Source organism: Schistocerca gregaria, chromosome 4, assembly GCF_023897955.1.
Source record: "Schistocerca gregaria isolate iqSchGreg1 chromosome 4, iqSchGreg1.2, whole genome shotgun sequence".
NCBI classification, from domain to species: Eukaryota; Metazoa; Arthropoda; class Insecta; order Orthoptera; family Acrididae; genus Schistocerca; species Schistocerca gregaria.
In genome coordinates this window covers 409,557,611-409,582,786 of record NC_064923.1, presented here as the reverse complement: position 1 = coordinate 409,582,786, position 25,176 = coordinate 409,557,611, and the positions used below count along the sequence as shown (strand labels likewise).

At 38.5% G+C, this 25,176-nt stretch overlaps 1 protein-coding gene and 1 non-coding gene across 2 annotated transcripts in view; one reads left to right on the top strand and one right to left on the bottom strand.

Moving 5' to 3' along the window:
• Window positions 1–841: 841 nt before the first annotated feature.
• Window positions 842–25,176, bottom strand: part of LOC126267382 (U2 small nuclear ribonucleoprotein auxiliary factor 35 kDa subunit-related protein 2) — a 55,815-nt gene continuing 31,480 nt past the window's right edge. The window contains exons 7-11 of the mRNA XM_049972567.1: window positions 22,653–22,796; window positions 22,317–22,543; window positions 13,521–13,704; window positions 3,246–3,560; window positions 842–1,027 (exon numbers count right to left, since the gene is read on the bottom strand). Of these exons, the coding sequence (XP_049828524.1) occupies window positions 3,299–3,560; window positions 13,521–13,704; window positions 22,317–22,543; window positions 22,653–22,796 (817 nt within the window). The 3' untranslated portion in view covers window positions 842–1,027; window positions 3,246–3,298. The remainder of the gene's footprint in view (window positions 1,028–3,245; window positions 3,561–13,520; window positions 13,705–22,316; window positions 22,544–22,652; window positions 22,797–25,176) is intronic.
• Trnas-cga (transfer RNA serine (anticodon CGA)) lies at window positions 20,282–20,356 on the top strand. Its single transcript has one exon. It is a non-coding gene; the product is annotated as a tRNA-Ser (tRNA).

Below are 25,176 nucleotides of genomic sequence, written 5' to 3'. Positions count from 1 at the left end.
GCACTCCCAAAACATTAACAATCAAGCACAGCATGATGCAGAATGCCTCTCATGCAGCATATGTCACTGGAGTTGATCGATCTTCTCTATTATACTTTCATGCTAAGTAATTGAACCTGTAACGAAACATGCTGCTCTTCTTTGGATATTCTCTGGTTCCTATAATAGTCCTGTCTGGTACACATCCCATATTGATGAGCAGTTTTCAAGTATTGGTGGAAAATGTTGAATAAATGTTTTATACACTACTTCCTTTGTTGATGTACTACATTTATTGAGGATACTACCAATGAATCTCAGTCTGGCATGTGCCTTACTCAAGACAAATTTTATGTGATCATTCCAACTCATATTGCTCTTTACATATGCTCCTAGATTTTCGTGAAAGTAACTGCTCTAGTGATTGTTCCACAATTGTGTAGTCATACAATAAAGGGTTTTTCTGTCTACATATTTGCAATATGTTACATTTGTTTATACTGAGGGTCAACTACCACTTCCTCTAACAAGGATTGGTCCTCTGCAGGTCTTCCTGCATTTTGTGACAGTTTTCTAGCATCATGACTTCTCTGTGTGAAACAATATCATCCACAATAACCTCATAGAATTTCTGACACTATCTACTTGGTCACTCATATATGTTGTGAAAAGTGGTGGTCCTATAACACTCACCTGGGGCACGTTCAAAGTTAGTTTCATGTCTGAAGACTTATCTCTGTTCAGAATGACATGCTGACAGTCACCGCTGGAATTTTGAATTTTACTTCAATTTAGTTATAAAATCTCACATAGTAATTATTGTTATTTGAACACACAATGAGAAAAATAACTGGACTCAATGTTCAGTATAAGTAACTTTTATTACACAACAGTAACATTTTATCACAGGAAGAAAAGGACAGAACCTTGTTCTTTATAACTAGTATTACACTCAATACAGTTTCCAGAAAGTGGTATCCTACTGGGCAAAGAAGACATCCACAACTGACTTGATGGCTGCAGTGGACTAGAAAATACAGTTTGTTAGCTGTAAAAGAAATAGGTGAAAATAGTTCAAAAGCTCATTACAGGTTACATAAACAGAAGAAAACCTAAATTATTGTGGATTGATATCACATACTAAATTAAACTGACATATGTCTCTTAGCAAATGGAAAAGGTATTTATAATGACAACATACACATTCACTTTATCAGTGTTATGAGCAGATGTGCCTTAAGTTATAAATGGATAACAATAAGATAAAGAGAAATTATAACCTTAAATGTGTATTTGTTTACTTTTTGCACTTGGGACTGGGATTGAAATCAAAGTTAAAGATATTGACAACATGTATCTTCAATAATGTAACAGCCAGGGGTTTTGAGAAAACAGATATAAATGTATATGTTAGCAATAAAAATGATTAAAAACATTTTGGAAAGTCTAAAAATTGAGGTAATTCACAAGATGTCTATGAATGGTCTTCAGTATAATCTTCAATGAAAATCAACAAAATAGTGACTCAGAGAAAACAGTAAAATGAGTGGATCTTCTGTTATTGCCAAACTTTATGAGCATCGGCTGTCTGTGAAAGAATTATCATTGTGGACTTTAGTTGTGGTTGAAAAATGTGTACATCCATCACAGTCCAGATCTTACTTCTTTGAAATAAACTTTAATTTTATATCACTTCGTTATAGCCATTTTACTCTAAAATACTGCTCATATTTATATTAAACAAATGTAAATACCAATAAGCAGCACAAATTGAACAAGATATGCACCGCCCAAGAAAGGTATAGATAGAAAAAACAATATTATGAAAAAGATAATTGCTACTCACCAGACAGCGAGATGTTAAGTCGCATATAGGCAAAACAAAAGGACTACTGGAAAGTGAGCTTTCAGCCAACAAGGCTTTTGTCAAACATAGACAACATCCCCCCACCCCTACACACACTCATGAAAATGCAACTCACACACACAAGACCACAGCTGGAGCCAGAGACTGAGGTTGTGTGTGTGTGTGTGTGTGTGTGTGTGTGTGTGTGTGTGTGTGTGTGTGTGTCCGCGCGCGCGTGCGTGCACGTGCGCGCAACAAATATATTGCTGGCTGAAAGTTCACTTTGCAATAGTCTTTTTGTTGTATCTATCTGCAACTCAACATCTCTGCTATATGGTGAGTAGCAACTATCCTTTTCATAAACTGTTACATTACATCCTGTATTTTCCATTATGATAGAAAAAAGTCAGATGTACTGTACATCAATAGGATGACATATGTAACTCAAGTAAAATAATTACTGAATAAACATAAACTACAATCATGTTTGCAATTATGCAGCAACTTCTATTCAACAATGGTATACAACTTTATTTTACTTTTTAATGCCTCACAGTGAGGATTTACCAACACCAAGTACAATGCTGAAACTCCCTTGCTGTTGTAAGGCAAGAAGAGGAAACACACAGTTTTACGTAGAAGTTCACAATTCAGTGAATCAATTTTACGCTATCTTTTTGTAAAATATACTGATGGCTATAACGAAGTGATATAAAATTAAAGTTTATTTCAAAGAAGTAAGATCTGGACTGTGATGGATGTACACATTTTTCAACCACAACTAAAGTCCACAATGATAATTCTTTCACAGACAGCTGATGCTCATAAAGTTTGGCAATAACAGAAGATCCACTCATTTTACTCATTAAGACTTTCCTTTATTTCCCCATAGTTAAATAGTAGTTATAAAAGAAATGAGACACAGAAAGATAGAACAAAACTGAAGATTCATATTCAGGAGAAGTCAGTTCAGACATGTGATACAAGTCGTAAACTGTTTCACTTCAGCATTTCTGACAATCATTAAGTAGTTCATCTGGCAAAGCCAGACCAGTCGCTTCTCCTACCCTTTTCCAAACTGACAATGTGTTATAACTTTAATAACAGTCTTCGGAAACAAATATGTATTTTAGTAGTAGTAAATAAAACCTTGCTGCTCTTAGACTCTTTCTTTCCTTTCCTTTTTAGTGACCAAGTACAAAAGAAGTTGTACAAAGATATTAGAAAGAATTTGTCCTAGTCTTATCAACAGAACTGTCCCTGCATTTCCCGCTTGTTGGTATCATGATAATATTACAACTCATGTTAATAAAGCTATTCTAGTTCAACACTGACATTAAGGTTACTGATAAACAATCAGATAAATTAACTACATGTTTCAATCAAAATAAATATGGAGTTGGATATCAAATTGCCTTACCATTAACATGAATGAGAGCATGTGCAAATTCAGAAGGTCAAACATCTCTCACATTATGACCTCGATCGTGATCTAGATCGAGATCTTGAGCGTTTGTGTCTCTTTCGTTTGTGGTCTCTGCTCCTGTGATCATTTCTGCTGCTGCTGCTGCTGGCTGAGCTGCTGTGTCTATGAGATGCTTTGCTCCTCTTCTTTTTACTATTATGATGCGATGATGCTTTATCTTGTTTCTCGTTGGCAGCATTTCTCTTTTCTAATCTGTCAATGGGCTCTGGGGATTCAGACCAACGCCAGTTATTCTTTTCTTCTCGGTTTCTGCAAGACAGTTAATGAAACATGTTAGGCACTCACTCATACAGTACATACACAAACAGAAATATGTTAAGGAATTCTGTACATTGTAACTGTAACTAAAGGGCACAGACAGATAACTCTAATGTAATACACGAAGCAGGCAATGATAAACAGGTAAGGCAGATTAAACGGCATTTTCATATTAAGTAATGTCGCAACTGAAATAACCTTGCTTTACAGTGCACGCAGACTGCCTGAGACAGTTCTGTCACAAGTTTGATTACACTGGCTGGTCTGCACAACATGGACCAAGAATAGTAAATGTAGGAGTGTGGCTGTAACCAACTGTGTACTGAACAAGTGAACAAGACAGCAATGGGAGCAACAGTCTAACACAGCATATGGCTAGGGGGTTTGCATTTTCCTGGCCACCATGTGAAAAAGAATGGCACGTAGTGGTGGGGGTCTGGATTTGTTGTTGTTGTGGTCTTCAGTCCTGAGACTGGTTTGATGAAGCTCTCCATGCTACTCTATCCTGTGCAAGCTTCTTTATCTCCCAGTACCTACTGCAACATGCATTCTTCTGAATCTGCTTAGTGTATTCATCTCTTGGTCTCCCTCTACGATTTTTACCCTCCACGCTGCCCTCTAATACTAAATTGGCGATCCCTTGATGCCTCAGAACATGTCCTACCAACCGATCCCTTCTTCTGGACAAGTTGTACCACAAACTTCTCTTCTCCCCAATCCTATCCAATACTTCCTCATTAGTTATGTGATCTACCCATCTAATCTTCAGCATTCTTCTGTAGCACCACATTTCAAAAGCTTCTATTCTCTTCTTGTCCAAACTATTTATTGTCCAGGTTTCACTTCCATACATGGCTACACTCCATACAAATACTTTCAGAAAAGACTTCCTGACACTTAAATCTATACTTGATGTTAACAAATTTCTCTTCTTCAGAAACGCTTTCCTTGCCATTGCCAGTCTACATTTTATATCCTCTCTACTTCGACCATCATCAGTTATTTTGCTCCCCAAATAGCAAAACTCCTTTACTACTTTAAGTGTCTCATTTCCTAATCTAATTCCCTCAGCATCACCCGATTTAATGTGACTACATTCCATTATCCTCATTTTGCTTTTGTTGATGTTCATCTTACATCTTCCTTTCAAGACATTGTCCATTCCATTCAACTGCTCTTCCAAGTCCTTTGCTCTCACTGACAGAATTACAATATCATCGGCGAACCTCAAAGTTTTTATTTCTTCTCCATGGATTTTAATACCTACTCTGATTTTTTATTTTTTATTTCCTTTACTGCTTGCTCAATAGACAGATCGAATAACATCGGGGAGAGGCTACAACCCTGTCTCACTCTCTTCCCAATCACTGTTTCCCTTTCATGCCCCTCGACTCTTGTAACTGCCATCTGATTTCTGTACAAATTGTAAATAGCCTTTCGCTCCCGGTATTTTACCCCTGCCACCTTTAGAATTTGAAAGAGAGTATTCCAGTCAACATTGTCAAAAGCTTTCTCTAAGTCTACAAATGCTAGAAACGTAGGTTTGCCTTTCCTTAATCTTTCTTCTAAGATAAGTCGTAAGGTCAGTATTGCCTCACGTGTTCCAGTGTTTCTACGCAATCCAAACTGAACTTCCCCGAGGTCGGCTTCTACTAGTTTTTCCATTCGTCTGTAAAGAATTCGTGTTAGTACTTTGCAACTGTGGCTTATTAAACTGATTGTTCAGTAATTTTCACATCTGTCAACACCTGCTTTCTTTGGGATTGGAATTATTATATTCTTCTTGAAGTCTGAGGGTATTTCTCCTGTCTCGTACATCTTGCTCACCAGGTGGTAGAGTTTTGTCAGGACTGGCTCTCCCAAGGCTGCCAGTAGTTCTAATGGAATGTTGTCTACTCCCGGGGCCTTGTTTCGACTCAGGTCTTTCAGTGCTCTGTCAAACTCTCCACGCAGTATCGTAACTCCCATTTCGTCTTCATCTACATCCTCTTCCATTTCCATAATATTGTCCTCAAGTACATCGCCCTTGTATAGACCCTCTATATACTCCTTCCACCTTTCTGCTTTCCCTTCTTTGGTTAGAACTGGGTTTCCATCTGAGCTCTTGGTGTTCATACAAGTGGCTCTCTTTTCTCCAAAGGTCTCTTTAATTTTCATGTAGGCAGTATCTATCTTACCCCTACTGAGACAAGCCTCTACATCCTTACATTTGTCCTCTGCCATCCCTGCTTAGCCATTTTGCACTTCCTGTCGATCTCATTTTTGAGACGTTTGTATTCCTTTTTGCCTGCTTCATTTACTGCATTTTTATATTTTCTCCTTTCATCAATTAAATTTAATATTTCTTCTGTTACCCAAAGATTTCTACTAGCCCTTGTCTTTTTACCTACTTGATCCTCTGCTACCTTTACTACTTCGTCCCTCAAAGCTACCCATTCTTCTTCTACTGTATTTCTTTCCCCCATTCCTGTCAATTGTTCCCTTATGCTCTCCCTGAAACTCAGTACAACCTCTGGTTCTTTCAGTTTATCCAGTTTCTTCAGTTTTAATCTACAGGTTGTGGTCAGAGTCCACATCTGCCCCTGGAAATGTCTTACAATTTAAAACTTGGTTCCTAAATCTTTGTCTTACCATTATATAATCTATCTGATACATTTTAGTATCTCCAGGGTTCTTCCATGTATACAACCTTCTTTCATGATTCTGAAACCAAGTGTTGGCATATAAACTTGTACTACTGTAGTAGGCATGGGCTTCGTATCTATCTTGACCACAATAATGCGTTCACTATGCTGTTTGTAGTAGCTTACCCGCATTCCTATTTTCCTATTCATTATTAAACCTACTCCTGCAGTACCCCTATTTGATTTTGTGTTTATAACCCTATAGTCACCTGACCAGAAGTCTTGTTCCTCCTGCCACCGAACTTCACTCATTCCCACTATATCTAACTTTAACCTATCCATTTCCCTTTTTAAATTTTCTAACCTACTTGCCCGATTAAGAGATCTGCCATTCCACACTCCGATCAGTAGAACGCCAGTTTTCTTTCTCCTGATAACGACGTCCTCTTGAGTAGTCCCCGCCCGGAGATCCGAATGGAGGACTATTTTACCTCCGGAATATTTTACCCAAGAGGACGCCATCATCATTTAATCATACAGTAAAGCTGCATGCCCTCGGGAAAAATTATGGCCATAGTTTCCCCTTGCTTTCAGCCGTTCGCAGTACAAGCACAGCAAGGCTGTTTTGGTTATTGTTACAGGGCCAGATCAGTCAATCATCCAGACTGTTGCCCTTGCAACTACTGAAAAGACTGCTGCCCCTCTTCAGGAACCAGATGTTTGTCTGGCCTCTCAACAGATACCCCTCCGTTCTGGTTGTACCTACGGTACGCCTATCTGTATCGCTGAGGCACCCAAGCCTCCCCACCAACGGCAAGGTCCATGGTTCATGGGGGGAGGCCTGCCCTCCATGTAAAAGAGAAAAGTAAGCATTCCGATTTCTGGCAAATGCACTGTATATTTCCACAGACTCAGATGCATGACATAAATGTGAACATAAGATTTTCTGAATTACACAATTGCAGTATCTCTCTTCAAAAATAAAAATAAATAAATAAATATTAAATGAAAATGATCTTTGTCAACAGTACAGAAACTAAATCCCACATCTTGCAATAAATATACAGAAATTCAAGATACAGGAAAATGATACTCAGTACGATAGGTTCACTGCCACTTTGGGGATAACTGGACTACAAAAATTAAGAAAGTAAGAACCATTTGTATAAGTCAATATTTACACAAAATTTCGTAAAAATTAACGGTGTACAGCATGTGAAGATGACAGTTGTTACCACCGACAACCTCAAATGATCCCAAATACAATTAAAATTACAGTAATTTCCGATGTATCTAATTATGAAAATGTCTCAGGACTTAAGACTCCTCCACAGAAATTGCATAAAAGCAATCTTAACCAATTCATTTCTTCAAATGTATCAGATGTTTGACTGAAGAGATGTTTGGTAGTTACTAAAGCAAATATTCGCTTAGGCACACATTTTGAATATGTTGCAACCATTGTAAATTTTGAAATCACGACCACTAAAAAGAGTTCAAGTAAGCAGGTTAACAAAAGATTTAATGATGTTTCTATTGTCTGAACTGACAATCTATTTTCATAAATACATAGGCCTACAAATTTTCAATTATGTCCTTAATCATTTTAGATGGTTCTAATGTTTCTGATATGCTAAGTTCAGAAATGCAAAGGATTTCCCCTCTATTACATAAGGTTTCTTCACAAAGAAAAGGTGATGATCCTGAAAACTGATACGAAATCCATATATAAACAAAGTTGATGTGACTTACCAAACAAAAACACTGGCAGGTCGATAGATACACAAACAAACACAAACATACACACAAAATACAAGCTTTTGCAACCAACGGTTGCTTCTTCAGGAAAGAGGGAAGGAGAGGGAAAGACGAAAGGATGTGGGTTTTAAGGGAGAGGGTAAGGAGTCATTCCAATCCCGGGAGCGGATCAAATCTTCACTGCATTTTCTAGTGAGTGCTGTCTGAGGACACTCCCTGTGCAGCATACAGTGGCAGTCAACTGTCATGTTGACATCCGATTGGTCATTGTACTCCTGTTCCATTTGTTTAATGTCTTGAAGGAATCTTTCTCCCTGTTCCTCACTCACAACACCTGATGCAAGTACTTTCAAGTTAGGCAGCATGTTTCTTATGACTGTATATTCTCATAAATTAGGTCTTTGCAGTTAATTACCCTCCAAACCTTGTACAAAAACAAATCTCCTGTGCCATATCTTTCTAGTCTGCCACCGTCACACAATGTCTCACCGTCCAGCCACAGAGGGGCATTCCCCTCGTAATACAGTATCACCCAGGATTCGAGCAACTGAATTACACAGTACCACCCAGGATTCGAGCAACTGAATTACATTCTCCGCCAGGGTTTCGACTACCTCTCGCCGTGCCCCGAAACAAATTTCCTGCCCACTAACCTTCCCACTCCTCCCATAGTGGTATTCCACCATCCACCGAGCCTACACAATATGCTCGCCTATTCCTACACAATGCCTGCTCCCAACCCCTTACCTCAAGGCTCATGCCCCTGTAATAGACCTAGATGCAAGACCTGTCCTATACATCCTCCCACCACCACCTATTCCAGTCCGGTCACAAACATCACCTATCCCATCAAAGGCAGGGCTACCTGTGAAACCAGCCATGTGATTTACAAGCTAAGCTGCAACCACTGTGCTGCATTCTATGTGGGCATGACAACTAACAAGCTGTCTGTTTGCATGGACGGCCAAGAAACAAGTGGACCACCCTGTTGCTGAGCACACTGGCAAATATGACATCCTTCATTTCAATGACCGCTTCACAGCCTGTGCCATATAGATCCTTCCCACTAACACCAGCTTTTCTGACGTGTGCAGGTGGGACCTTTCCCTGCAATATATCCTACATTCCTGTAACCCTCCTGGCTTCAACCTTTGTTAGTCATTGTCCTCTCCCATCCAGACCCTTCTCTGTTTAGATTCCAACACTACACAGCCCTCGTTCCTCCATCATCGCACAAAGTCTTTTTACTTCTCACCTTTTCTGCTATCTCCCCCCGCCCCTCCCCTCCCCTCCCACCTCTCCGCTCCCTCTACCTAACCTCCCGACTGCACATAGCTGCCCTACCCTCTTTCCACCTCATCCCTCCACACTGTCACACACGTCACTGTCCGCCACATCTACCCTACTATCCCTCCCCCTCCCTACGCCAGCTTCCTCCTTCCTCCCACCCAGCCGCCACTCCCATCTTGCACCGGTGCTGCTGCTTGCAGTGTGGCCTCAACTGCCTCAGACTGCAGTCGTGTGTGGGGGGGGGGGGGGGGGGGGGGTGTTTGCCATCTAATTCTGAGGAAGGCCTTACTAGCTGAAAGCTATTATTTGTGATAGTTTTTTTTTTGTTGTGCCTATCTGTGACTGAAATCAGTATCCAAAAATACACAAGCAAAACCCTTTACCTTTATGAAAAAAATTCCATTGTCACCAGTCTTATTAGTGATCTAGGACACAGGATGAAGGTTTGGAAATGAACAGCAAGGAGAGGTGCCTCTCTAACATAATAATTAACTTTGAACCTAATTTCTATATCTACACCCCCACTCTGCAAGTCAACTCATAGTGTGTGGTGGTGGGTACTTCATGTACCACTGTCTCCCGTTTTCCTGTGCCAGTCACAAACAGTTCCAGAGAAGAACAATTGTTGGCAAACCTCAATGCAAGCACAAATCTCTCTTTCATGATTTTTTTGTGAGATACATGTATGCAGAAGCAATATATTAGTTGACTCTTCCACGAATATATATTCTGAGAATTTGAACAGTAAACCACACTGTGATTCAGAATGTCTTTCTTGCAGTGTCTGTCACTGGAGTCGGCTGAGCACCTACATGATGCTTTTGCACATGGCAAATGAACCTTTAATAAAGTCTGTTGCTCTTCTTTGGACCTTCCTTATTTCCTCCTTAAATCATACATGGTACAGATCCCAGAGTGATGAGCAATATTCAAGTATATGTCGAACAAGGTTTTTATAAGTTACCTCACTTATGAGTGGACTATACTCCTGAGGATTCTTCCAATGAATTTCAGTCAGGAATCTGCCTTACCTGTCATTAGTTTTATGTGGTCATTTCCCTTTAAATCATTCAGTAGGCATACTCCTAGATGCTTTATGGATGTGACTGCTTCCAGTAATTGTTCTGAAATCATGGAACCATTTAATAATGGGCCTTTCTGCCTGTTTATGCTCAATACTTTATACTTGCTTATGCTGAGGGTCAACTGCCAATTCCAGCAACAAGCAATGATCCTCTTCGGGTCATCTTGCATTTAGCCACAATTTTTTAGTGTTTCAATTTATCTGAATGCAACAGCATCATCCATTAAAAGTTTCATGAAAGTTAAAATATTATCCCCCAGGTCATAATCATGTGCTGTGAAATGTAATGGTCCTGTAACTTTCTCTTGGGGAATGCTGGATGTTTCTTTTACATCATTTACACTAAATTCAAAAGGCAAACCATTCCATTAACATTTAGCAATTATTTTGGAGCCCAAACTGATGTATAACTACATAAGGGGGAGCAACAAGCCAGTTTAGATCTTTTATAGTTTGTCACTACAGGTCTGTGAGCTCAGTGTAACTGCATGTTAAGTGTTTGACTTAAGAGGAACTATGCCACTTTGCATTTACATGCCATGAAAATAAATAATAATATTTGGAGAACCTGTTAGCACTTGTTCCAATTTATGAAGTTAACAGCAGTACTTGTAACTTTTCATATGTTAATCAGCATATGTGTCTGCTACTTAAAGTATTATAATGCCACAGTTTTTTAAATCATCATTCTTCTGACTGATAGAATTTCTCTCTGTGGCAACATATTCATATTAGAGTAGCACTTGTACCATACTTCGCTGATTATTTGTTGTTATCCTCTACAGATTCTTCTAGTACCACGGAAATTATACCCTGGCATCTTAACACACATTCTATCAACCTGTCCCTTCTTCATGCCTGTGGTTTTCAAATGTTCCCATTTCAATGACTTTGTGGAGAACTACTTCAAATCATCATCTTATACATACATCAAAATTTCAACATCCTTCTACAGTACCATATCTCCAGCACTTCAGTTCTATTCTTTTCTGATTTTTCTACACTTCTATGATTCACTACAATATAATTCTGTGCTCCTTGAATACATTCTCAGAAATTGCTTCCGCAAATTAAGGTCAATATTCGATACTAGGAGACTTCTCTTGGCCAGGAATGCCTTCTTTGATTGTACTAGATTACTCTTTTAGTCCTCCTTGTTTCATCCATATTGTGTTATTCTGTTTCTAAGCTACCAGAATTGCTGAAGTTCATCTACATTGTGGTCGCCAACTTTAATGTTAAGTTTATCGCTAATTGCCTATACTACATTTTATGTCAAAAAAATGTTTTAAATAAAAAAAATGATGCACAAAAGTGAAAATAATAATTTGCTTAAGCACTATTTGTGACTGTATCTCAGAACTCAAAACATCTTTGAAGTATGTCTTTCAAACAATGCATCAATTGTAATATTTCACCCAACACTGGAAAGAGTTTTTAAATTTATCCACAGCGATGATGTTTACTGCCACCAGTAAATTTGCTTCAACAATTTTCATATTATGAAACTGCCTCTTTCTAAAACATTTCTTTCTTGATCTCTTCATTATAAAAGACAGAAACAACTTATGTGGCTTAGGTGTAACCTTGTGTTCCCAAGAAACCACTTCGATACTTTCACACACTGACGAAAATTATATGAAATCAATGCTGCATGCACACAAAGAACACTGTATGGGTGGTGGAGCCACTGCCATAATTTGACACAATGTAGGCATTTTCTCTTCATTGACTTGCACTTAATGCAACCATTAAGACAGACAGTAGTAATGTTGGTTAATTATAGTACTACTGAACACAAAGCCATGAATATGAGCCACATATTTGTTAGCTTTTTACAGAAACAAGAACATCAACTTGATTTACCACACAATGGATCCACTCCATCTTCCATCTTCGTTCCTGTAGTTTTGACCAGATGACTGCTTAATTTCTCAGCAATTACCACAAGGCCAAAATCTATCACCTATGATGACACAGTCAAAAATTCTGTATTCATTTCTGTCTATTCCTTCAATTCATGGCAAACATTCAATGGTTGCACCTCTATGCATTGCAAAGCACATTTGTAAGGAATCCACAGTAATGTCTTTAAGCTTAAAAATGTCCATCATAATTTATGAAAACTCAAACTTCAAAACAATTTGTAAAAATTTCTTATAAGTTCTACTAATTCATCTACTGTTGTGTCAATGTCAAACATGAACAAAATTTTCCGTAATAAAAGCTACTCAGTATGCATTCTGGGGGCAGTATTTGACTACTTTTAAATTGGGAAAGCAATTTTGTAAATTTTGTCTGTGCCCTAACTTACTTCCTAGAAACTTTTGAGACATTGTAATAGTTCTGCTGCCTGACAAGAAACACAATTTCAGATCAGTATGTTCACTCTCATGACTGTCAACTGCCAAACTCTCAAACATGTAAATGACATTCACAAAATCAGATTGAAGGTAGGATATTTTTTACTGCTGAACTGTAATTGGATGAGATTTATGGTAGGTTTCATAAAAGTATTCAGCAAGAAATCACAGGATTAGCACGCCTTCATCAACAGGCAAATAATTATTATTTATTTTCTCTCTTTTCAAAAGTGGCACTTTCATCATCTCATGCCTCTGGTTTTTGGAAACTTTCAGAAATTCTTAGTTTATTAAAGATGTTATAGCTCTAAATAAAATAATCATTACAGAGATTAACTTCTTCTATCCTTTTGGAATACCCCAGACTGTACTCGTAGCCTCCTGCATGAAACTTGTAACAAAAGTATAGACTAACTTCTATAACTCAATTAAAAAATTCCATGTTATGTAATGTACTGATAAATCTTCATTCATTAGATAGTTTACAGTTATGAAAATTTATGTCTGCATCTGTTGCCCATAAAAAAAAAAAAAAAAAAAAAAAAAAAAAAAAAAAAAAAAAAAAAAAAGGCAACGACACAAATATTGGCTGTGAAAACTTGCACTGAATGAACAACGTAACAAGTTAGACGAGAAATATCAAATCTCAGGCGATTTCATGCAGTTCATGCAAAATAACAGAAAATCAAAGACTTCAAAAATGGTTTTAGAGGCTACATCAAAAAAATGAATATTTGGCAGTAAGAACAAAAAAGTCAAATCACAGGTGTATAAGAGTTATCTTGATCCCACACCTACAAAATATGGAAAAAAAGGAAACTAATTTAATTACCTTTGACCATTGTGCTTTGGACTGAAAGAGCTTGATGGAGATCTTGATCTGGAGCGATGCCTTTTCCTCTGCCTATAATGTTGGAAGTCTCTATCAGCCCATGCAAACTGATTTGAAGGATTACGAAATACATGAAGGAAGTTGCAACTTCTACCCTTTGGGCACTTTCCTTTGAAGAATAAACCTACAATGAGAATAAATTGTTACATTCCTTCAGTGCCAAATCACAGATGTATTAGTTACATGAAATTGGAAATATGAGGGTCGCCCACAAAGTAAGTTCCATTTCTATTTCTACCCGCGACAGCATACGATCGCAGTTCCAAGCATGCGCAGCAGTTACTCTGACTCAAGGAGAAGATATGTACACCATTTTCAGATCGCAACTGCTTACGTATGCTTTCTAGTGCTTCTTTATAATGTCGGCTGTAATTGAAAATGCCGCATGTGTGAAATCAGATCAGTGATTCATTTTCTAAATGCAAAGAAAGTTAAACCAAGTGTACGATTAAGAATGAAGTGAACACCCGTCTTTGGTTACTGATGAACTGGTTCACACAACTGAAGAGAAGATTAAGCACAACCGTAAGTTTACACTAGGTGCCCTTGCTATGGAAGTTCTGCAAATCCTATGAGCACTAATTCATGAAATTGTTACTGAAAAACTGAAATTTCGAAAACGAAGGTTAAGCATAAGCAAATCTTGACACCTTGAAAAGTCATGTGCACCATTTTTTTTGGGACAGAAAAGGTATTTTGCTGATTGCTTTCTTACCACGAGGCCAAACAACCAATGCACATGGTTACTGCGACACCATTAAGAAATTGAGCCCTGCAACACAGAACAAGCGCCAAGGATTACTGTCAAAAAGTGTTGTTTTTCCACGATAATGCTCGACCTCACACGGTTAATGTGACCAAATAACTCTTACAGGAATTTCACAGGGACGCGTTTTCATCATCCTCCGTACAGCCCGGAGCTCGCTCCTAGTGACTTTCATCCCTTCTTACACCTAAAATCTGTCCTTGGTGGTCAACACTTCAACAATGATGACGAGCTGAAAGACCATTTAACCACGTGGTGGAATACACAGTTGGCAACCTTCTATGTGGAAGGCATACAAAAACTTGTGCCATGCTATGACAAGTGCCTACAAAATTTGGGAAGCTATCTAGAAATGTTGTTTAACAGTTGTAGATTTTTGAACAATACATATTTTTTTCTGTATCTGTACACATTTGTTTTATATAACCAAACGGAACTCAATTTGTGGATGTACCTTGTATTTACTAATACCTATATTTCATACACCAGAAGAAATTAAGTGACTGTCAGTACAAAATAATACTTTAGAGTGTGGTAAGGTACATAGAAAAATTGAACATAAAATATGTCAGAATTTTCATGAGGGTAGTTTTACACATGCACAATACTGTTGAATTCTCAATAGCACGTAATATAAAATAGCAGTGACTTTCGAACTGGGCAACCGCTAGTAATAAGGTAGTTTTGTTTGGGATAAGCAGACGATATTAGCGATTTAGGTGGCTTACTGGCACCTTAAAATGTGGTCACGGTTGCAAATCAGAGAGGCTGATTCATGACTACATAAGATGGCTAAGAGAAGTGGACACAACTTACACAATAAAGCCGTCAACTGGAAGTCAGAGATTTACGCCTCCCATTTTCCTCCAATAATGAGAACGTATTTTAGAAGCATGGCATGTAATGAATACAGCAGAGGAAATGACATTAACAATTAACATATACAGAACAGGATCTTTAAGCCTGCTAAAAATATCCTGTCTTTAAAAAAGGAGATGAGATTAGAATTTAAAGCCTGTTGATGATAAGGTCATCAGAGACAAAGCACATGCTTGAAGTGAGAAGGAAATCAGCTGAGCCCTTTCGAAAGAGTCATCCCAGCATTTGCCATAGGGAAGTTAAAAAATCATGAAAACCTAAATCTGCATGGAAATCCCGAAAATGAATCCAATGCCTCATTATTGCACCACATTACTTGGTTTGTATTTAAAAAGAACACTGAAAAGTAACTAGGACACATGAACTGTTGAATCACAAGGTAAGATTCCAGACAAGCACATAAAATGGAAACTATGGGACAATATTGACAGAAGTCTTTAATACATTTGAGAAGTAAATTATATCTAGATAGTATCAAAGAGCACTGAGAAGATACAATCGTATCTGAAATCGGTCAAGTGATTAACATTGCAAGGAAGGTTAGTGTCAAATGTCTTGTCAACATATGGTGGTCATCAAACTGAAGCATTAACTCAGCTGCAGCAGGACCTGAGAAGAATATAACCTATTCGCGGAACTATCATAACATTCTTCTACAATGATATATAAAAACAATGAAAATGTAAATTGTGATTCTAGACAGGGATTTAATCCCATATTTATTTATTTTTCATCCTATGATCATATGTCACATTATAAAGAGACATATAATACAGGACATGGAACAGAAATAACTGGGTACACAAACGAAACATTACATACAAATACATGTACGATTCTAAAATGTGAATAAATGCAATTAACGAGCAATATTCTAATATTGCAACACACATTAATACATCTGGTAACAAAGAGACATCTACAAACTCTGCTTATAGTAGATGAGAGTGTTAAATCAAGCTTCATTCCTACAATGCAAAAGGCTACAGATTACTTAAGTCAAGTTGGACTTTGGCTCTTCGCCTTGGGTTACAAAACACGTTGACACCATTTTTCTATACTGTTTAATTTATATAGCACATCCTCATACAATATCAAAACAAAATGGTGATTTTTGGAGTATAGATGTGACTGATGATGCTACAGTGCACGCATGCATGTGTGTTCACACACACACACACACACACACACACACACACACACACACAGTTTTCTCAAATTGTCATTATTTTACTCAATTCTAAATTAATTATAAAATGTCTCCAGAAACAATAGTATAAGTAGCTCAGTATAACACAGAGATACAAGTGGCAGATAACACTTATCACACTGGATGCTCTGCATCATGATGCATTTTGAAGCTTGTTTAGCATCACTGTTATGACAATTGGTGATGTTTGAATAGCTATGATGTTTCGGTGTATTTCCAGAGACTGGAAACAAACATTAAAAGGTAATTTCACTCAGCAAGAATGTTCCAGTATTCAGAAACTATTAAGTATTGGTTGTATGCAACTGCTAGCCCAACAATGTATCTATCAGACAATGGACTTTATATCACAGAAACTAGTTTACAGATCTGTGAACTAAAAACTCATTTGAGTTGATGCTGGAGCCATCCATACACTGAAGCAGGAATTCATGGTTAAGAAAGGTACTGCGAATATTAACAAAGTTTTCAGTTGCTGTTAAAGAATAAAACAGAAGAGTTTTAGGAGGTAGAGTAGTTACCTTTACCACAGTTTCATGATTCAGTTTATAGTCAAGCATGGCACCAACAAAAATTATTGAATTCTTAATTTGTAGAAGTCTGAACTGATGTGTATGATTGACCTGACAGAGATATAGTATTGGCAAGATTTGGACTTGCATCTGAGGCAGTAGTTCATATCTCCATTTGACTATCCAGATTTAGGTTTTATGTGCTTTCCCTGGCTTACTTAAGGCAAATGCTGGGATGATACCAGGAGGGCACATGGCTGATTTCCTCCCCATCTTAGCTTGTGCAATATTTCCAATGATCTCAGTGTCGAAGGGATGCTAAACCCTAACAACCCGTCCCCCCCATTTTTAATTGTTTATGAGTTTTACAGAGCACTGAAAGACCTGAGTCGAAACAAGGCCCCGGGAGTAGACAACATTCCATTAGAACTACTGGCAGCCTTGGGAGAGCTAGTCCTGACAAAACTCTACCATCTGGTGAGCAAGATGTACGAGACAGGAGAAATACCCTCAGACTTCAAGAAGAATATAATAATTCCAATCCCAAAGAAAGCAGGTGTTGACAGATGTGAAAATTACTGAACAATCAGTTTAATAAGCCACAGTTGCAAAATACTAACACGAATTCTTTACAGACGAATGGAAAAACTAGTAGAAGCCGACCTCGGGGAAGTTCAGTTTGGATTGCGTAGAAACACTGGAACACGTGAGGCAATACTGACCTTACGACTTATCTTAGAAGAAAGATTAAGGAAAGGCAAACCTACGTTTCTAGCATTTGTAGACTTAGAGAAAGCTTTTGACAATGTTGACTGGAATACTCTCTTTCAAATTCTAAAGGTGGCAGGGGTAAAATACCGGGAGCGAAAGGCTATTTACAATTTGTACAGAAATCAGATGGCAGTTACAAGAGTCGAGGGGCATGAAAGGGAACAGTGATTGGGAAGGGAGTGAGACAGGGTTGTAGCCTCTCCCCGATGTTATTCGATCTGTCTATTGAGCAAGCAGTAAAGGAAATAAAAAATAAAAAATCAGAGTAGGTATTAAAATCCATGGAGAAGAAATAAAAACTTTGAGGTTCGCCGATGATATTGTAATTCTGTCAGTGAGAGCAAAGGACTTGGAAGAGCAGTTGAATGGAATGGACAGTGTCTTGAAAGGAAGATGTAAGATGAACATCAACAAAAGCAAAATGAGGATAATGGAATGTAGTCACATTAAATCAGGTGATGCTGAGGGAATTAGATTAGGAAATGAGACACTTAAAGTAGTAAAGGAGTTTTGCTATTTGGGGAGCAAAATAACTGATGACGGTCGAAGTAGAGAGGATATAAAATGTAGACTGGCAATGGCAAGGAAAGCGTTTCTGAAGAAGAGAAATTTGTTAACATCAAGTATAGATTTAAGTGTCAGGAAGTCTTTTCTGAAAGTATTTGTATGGAGTGTAGCCATGTATGGAAGTGAAACCTGGACAATAAATAGTTTGGACAAGAAGAGAATAGAAGCTTTCGAAATGTGGTGCTACAGAAGAATGCTGAAGATTAGATGGGTACACCACATAACTAATGATGAAGTATTGAATAGAATTTGGGAGAAGAGGAGTATGTGGCAAAACTTGACAAAAAGAAGGGACCGGTTAGTAGAACATGTTCTGAGGCATCAAGGGATCACTAATTTAGCATTGGAGGGCAGTGTGGAGGGTAAAAATCATAGAGGGAGACCAAGAGATGAATACACTAAGCAGATTCAGAAGGATGTGGGTTGCAGTAAGTACTGGGAGATGAAGAAGCTGGCACAGGATAGGGTAGCATGGAGAGCTGCATCAAACCAGTCTCAGGACTGAAGACAACAACAACAACAACAACAACAACATGATAGAGAATCCAATGTCAGTTCATCACTAAGCTTGTCAAAACTGGCAGAGTAATGGATACAGATTGTGCAGGGGCCAACACATAATCACCAGGAATTATCTCAAGATAACCCCTCTCATTGTTTTCATCAACTTCCCTCCAATGGTGAGAAAGGGAAACATCAACAGGTCTTACCCCCTGGAGGACAGATTTGAAGGTGTGGGACTGAGCATTCCCCGATCTAAGAGATTATGAATTCATTATGAAGGCAGCAAATATATGAACTGATCTGAATAATTTGTATTTAATAAAGCTCTGTCAATACGAAAAATTATAAGTTACCTCACAAGCAAAAATTCAGAATAAAACATATTCTTTCCTGCAAATGCCTACATAAACTGGTTACAATATTCCAGCAGGATAATGGTGTGTCTTCTCTATTATGATTCATGAAGCATTAGATTCAAATCAAACTTAAAGCTAATGACAATTTTATTTGCATTCAATACAGTTTTTTTTCGTAATTTGTCACAATTATATCTTCTGTGATATTATTACTTAATAAATAATTTTAAATTCTGATCATAACAAAAAGGCGAATGAAAAAATTAAGATGATATTTAAGTTAAGTACGTATCTCTTTCCTTAACAAAAATAAGCTGTGAAACTTTAGGGAATATGGTCAATAGAAATGTGAATTTCACCAAATCAAACATAAATGTATCAAAGTTTCAAATGGGAAAGTATTTTACTGTTGTTGTTGTTGTTGTTGTTGTTGTCTTCAGTCCAGAGACTGGTTTAATGTAGCTCTCCATGCCACTATATCCTGTGCAAGCTTCTTCATCTCTAAATAACTACTGCAATGTACATCCTTCTGAATCTGCTTAGTGTATTCGTCTCTTGGTCTCCCTCTACAATTTTTACCCTCCACGCTGCCCTACAATACTAAATTGGCGATCCCACAGAATATGTTCTACCAACCAATCCCTTCTTCTAGTCAAGTTATGCCACAAATTTCTCTTCTCCCATATTCTGTTCAGTAGCTCCTCATTAGTTATGTGACCTACCCATCTAATCTTCAGCATTCTTCTGTAGCACCACATTTCCAAAGCTTCTATTCTCTTCTTGTCCAAACTTTATCACCATCCAGAATGAGATTTTCACTCTGAAGCGGAGTGTGCGCTGATATGAAACTTCCTGGCAGATTAAAACTGTGTGCCCAACCGAGACTTGAACTCGGGAGCTTTGCCTTTCGCGGGCAAGTGCTCTACCAACTGAGCTACCGAAGCACGACTCACGCCCGGTACTCACAGCTTTACTTCTGCCAGTATCCGTCTCCTACCTTCCAAGCCATGTCTCCACAGTATCCTTTCTTTCAGGAATGCTAGTTCTGCATGTTTCGCAGAAGAGCTTCTGTAAAGTTTGGAAGGTAGGAGACGGATGCTGGCAGAAGTAAAGCTGTGAGTACTGGGCGTGAGTCGTGCTTCGGTAGCTCAGTTGGTAGAGCACTTGCCCGCGAAAGGCAAAGGTCCCGAGTTCGAGTCTCGGTCGGGCACACAGTTCTAATCTGCCAGGAAGTTTTATTTATCACCATGTTTCACTTCCATACATGGCTACACGCCATACAAATACTTTCAGAAACGACTTCCTGACACTTAAATCTATACCCGATGTTAACAAATTTCTCTTCTTCAGAAACACTTCCCTTGCCATTGCCAGTCTACATTTTATATCGTCCCTACTTCAGCCATCATCAGTTATTTTGCTTCGCAAATAGCAAAACTCATTTGATACTTCAGGTGTCTCATTTCCTAATCTAATTCCCTCAGTATCACCTGATTTGGCGACAATGGGACATTCCATTATCCTCGATTTGCTTTCGCTGATGTTCATCTTACATCCTCCTTTCAAGACAGTGTGTATTCTGTTCAATTGCTCTTCCAGATTCTTTGCTGTCTCTGACAGAATGATAACATCTCCGGCAAACCTCACAGGTTTTATTTCTTATCCATTGATTTTAATTCCTAATCCAAATTTTTCTTTTGTTTCCTTTACTGCTTGCTAAATATACAGATTGAATAACATCAAGGATAGGCTACAACCCTGTCTCACTCCCTTCCCAACCACTGTTCCCTTTCATGCCCCTCGACTCTAACTGCCCTCTGATTTCTGTACAAACTGTAAATAGCCTTTTGCTCCCTGTATTTGACCCCTACCACCTTCAGAATTTGAAGAGAGTATTCCAGTCAACATTGTCAAAAGCTTTCTCTAAGTCTACAAATGCTAGAAACGTAGGTTTGCCTTTCCTTACTCTATCTTCTAAGATAATTTGTAGGATCACTATTGCCTTATGTGTTCCAACATTTCTAAGGAATCCACACTAATCTTCTCCGAGGTTGGCTTCTATCAGTTTTTCCATCTGTTTGTAAACAATTCGTGTTAGTATTTTGCAGCCGTGACTTATTAAACTGATAGTTCGGTAATTTTCACACCTGTTAACACCTGCTTTCTTTGGTATTGGATTATTATATTTTTCTTGAAGTCCGAAGGTATTTCACCTGCCTCATACATCACACTCACTAGATGGAAGAGTTTTGTCAGGGCTGGCTCTCCCAAGGCTATCAGTAGTTCTAATGGAATGTTGTCTACTCCCGGGGCCCTGTTTCAACATAGGTCTTTCAGTGCTCTGTCAAATTCTTCAGCAGTATCATATCTCCCATTCCATCTTCATCTATGTCCTCTTCCATTTCCACAATAATTCCCTCAAGTTCACTGCCATTGTATAGACCCTCTATCTACTCCTTCCACCTTTCTGTCTTCCCTTCTTTGCTTAGAAGTGGTTTTCCATCTGAGCTCTTGATATTCACACAAGTGGTTCTGCTTTCTCCACAGGTCTCCTGAATTTTCCTGTAGGCAGTATCTATCTTACTGCTAGTGGTTTTGGAATATTTTACAAGTTATTACACTAATGAAAATCATACAAAGTCTGAAAGGATGAGCTGCAAAAAAAAAAAAAAAAAAAAAAAAAAACTATGGTCCAACTACCCAATTTATGTGGTTGAAGTGAAAATAGTGCATTTTCAAAGTAAGTATTGCTATACAGTCAATACGGTTACTTTTGTTGAACAATTAGAAATGCATGCAGCAACAGAATGAGGTATGAACAAGAAAGAATGAAATAGTTAAATTCAGTATTACTGCACCTTTAAGAGGAGACGTAAGAGGCAGAAGAGGATACAGAAGCTGAAGCAGCTCTCTCTCTCCCTCCCTCTCTCTCTCTCTCTCTCTCTCTCTCTCTCTCTCTCTCTCTCTCTCTGTGTGTGTGTGTGTGTGTGTGTGTGTGTTTTTCAAAAAATTACAAATCAAAATAATCTTCTGCATATGAAATCACTTATTACTGATAGATAAGAACTTGAATAATTTACATGCAGAAACTGTTTGCATTGTTACCATAATTTCTCTATGAAGAAATATTGAATAGTACACAATATATTTAGTATCATTTATCCAGCTTACCACAAAGAGCTGATTTCCAAGAGGATACACAAGTAAATTCCACATTAAGCTGTCTTCCACCATACCATCGACCATGAAATTTCTGAAATGCTCCAACAGCATGTCTGATATTTGCATATTCTATGTAAACATTTCCTCTGAGGTGTGACTCAAAGTTGCAACATACTTTAAATTGCACCACTGGACCAAAAGTTTCAAATTCAGGCAGCACATCTTCATAAAAATCTCTGAAATATCAGAATTAATATAATAATGAATGTTGAATAAAGTGTTAGTAAATATGTGCTTAAAATGAAAAAATCCACATAGGTTTCTGCAAACCTGATAAACACTTACTTGAAGTGCTGGTAAGTTTCACTGTCCTCATATTCCAAAAGAACATCTGTATCATATTCATCTGCCATTGACTGATCCATTCCAAAATGTGAGTAAAAGTTTGGAATCAACAGAACTTTGCTTATTCCTGGCCTTGGATGATTTCTAAGGAAAAGCAGTTAATAATAGCACACATAAGATAAGATTAACTGTCATGGTATTAAAAGTAAGTTGTACAAGTCTTCCACCTGCCTTGAGATCCACGTTCAAGACGAGCTAACATGCAAATTTAGTTGAATCTGAGAAACATCAAGGAAAAAACTTTGATACATCTATTTTCCTGTATCGCTCAAGACTTTACATTATAAGAATCCAAAAATTTCTCATGCTTCTTTCACACAGTTATACCTAATCGAAATAACTGATTCTGATAATAGAAATGTTTTTATTTTATTTGGTAAAGGATATATCTTCCATTCTGAAACGATAATCCACAAAATGGATACACTTTCATATATCAAGCACTCTCCTTCTTTGGAGACATAAGGTCAGCACTGGAGTCAAACTAATGTTGCTCACTCTTTTAATGCCAAAATACACCCAGAAGAGAAATGCTGTAAGGCCTGTCAGTCTGAAATATGATAGAAATTGTTATGCTTCAACTATTGCAGCACTTTCTAGGTCTTAAAAAACATTTTCAAAGTAAATGATATTTGAAATTAGTAAGCAGCACTTATTCAACTTAAAATAGTAGAGCTACCAGTTTATAAATAAGAACATAATTTATGGTGAGCATGTCATGATAGTATTTTTTCCATCAAGATTTCCAGGAATTTAAATTCTCATGTAAATTTGTGTGTGCAACTATTGAGAAAGCTATACAATAAAATTTCTGATTCGGAGTAGGATTTCTGGTGTGTCTTTCCAAACAACTTCCAAAACTGGGTCTACTGCCGGATTTTTGTGTCGCTCTGATACAATATTTCGGCCACGTTACTTGTTGCCTTCTTCAGGTGCTACCTGAGACTGCCACATTGGAGGATCTTGTCCAGTATTTATGCCCAGAGGGTGCTGGGCACTCTGTTTGTCATCCGCACCCACCTGGCACTGCTTGTAAGGAGTTGTGTCTTCCCCAGTCCCCAGTGCTCCCTCGGACGTCCGCGCCCGACTTGGTCGCCATCTGTGGCAGCTCTCTGAGGCCCATCCTGTGTCGGACGTTCCGTTCGCAGTCCGCACTCGCCTGTTGCTATTGCTGAGGTTTTGACCCTTTCCTGGTGCTCCCGGCTCGTGGCAGCTGTCTGGGGCTGGACCCGCGTTTGGCATTCCGTTAGTGGTCCACACCCACTTGGCGCTGTTCCAGAGGTGTTGGCACTTCCCTGGTGCTCCGACAGACGTCCGCGCCTGCCTCATCCACCATCTGCAGTTGTGGCAGCTGTCTGAGGCCCGTCTCGCGTTGGGTGCTCTGTTCATGATCCGCGCCCGCCTGGTGCTGCTTGTAAGGTGTTGTCTCTTATCTGGTGCTCCGTCGGACGTCCGCACCAAATTCGGTCATCATCTGTGGCCGTGGCAGCTCTCTGAGGCCCGTTCCACATTGGGCAGTCCATTCATGGTCCGTACCTGCCTGGTGCTGCTCCTGAGGTGTTGGCACTTCCCTGTTGCTTCGACAGTCGTCCACGCTCGGCGCCCTCTGGGTATAAATACTGGACAAGATCCTCCAATACAGCAGTCTCAGGTAGCACCTGAAGAAGGCAATGAGTTACGTGGCCGAAATATTTTGCCAGAGCCACACAAACATCTGGCAGTAGACCCGATTATTCCACATGTCAAGATCTTGCCGGAAAAGCCTGAAGAGTTACAACTTCTGTAATCTTTAGTTTTCCACCTTTGCTTCAGTTATAAGATATGGACTTCTCATGTTATAAATATGATATTTGTACTTGGGACCAAATTATGACCTTTTACATGGATTATGTGAATTTGTTATAGGTTAATACATTTAATGGCCTGCTCTTGTTGATACAACAGAAAGTTTAATTTGCAATTTGTGCATAACTAGCACAAGTTGGAGGTCACTGAGGAAACTTATTTAAGGATTATCCAGATAAATGTGTACCAAAAGGTCCTCCATGGGCTATTAGCGAGGAACCACATGTGACCCAGTTATGTGGGATTTGACACCATATCCACTCCTCATAAAAATGCAAAACAATACAAGAATAAAAGATATGGTGGTATATGCAGATGACATGATTCTTGCAAAGTGAGAGAGAACACACAAACAAATTATAACAGTTCTTGAGAGGTACATGAATGGTGCCGAAGAGTGAAGCTGTCAGTATACAGTCCCAAATAACCGCATATATTGTGTGTAGAGGCATATGTTCGGAGGCACACTTACTTCCTTTCCACTCCCCTTTATACAACCATTGCTGGTTTGGGACTGATATGCTAATTCACCAGTTTCACAGAGAATCAACCATAATTTTGTATTCAGTATTATTACAATGGGGTTATCACTCCCAAAAGCATTCTAAAGCTACTGCCA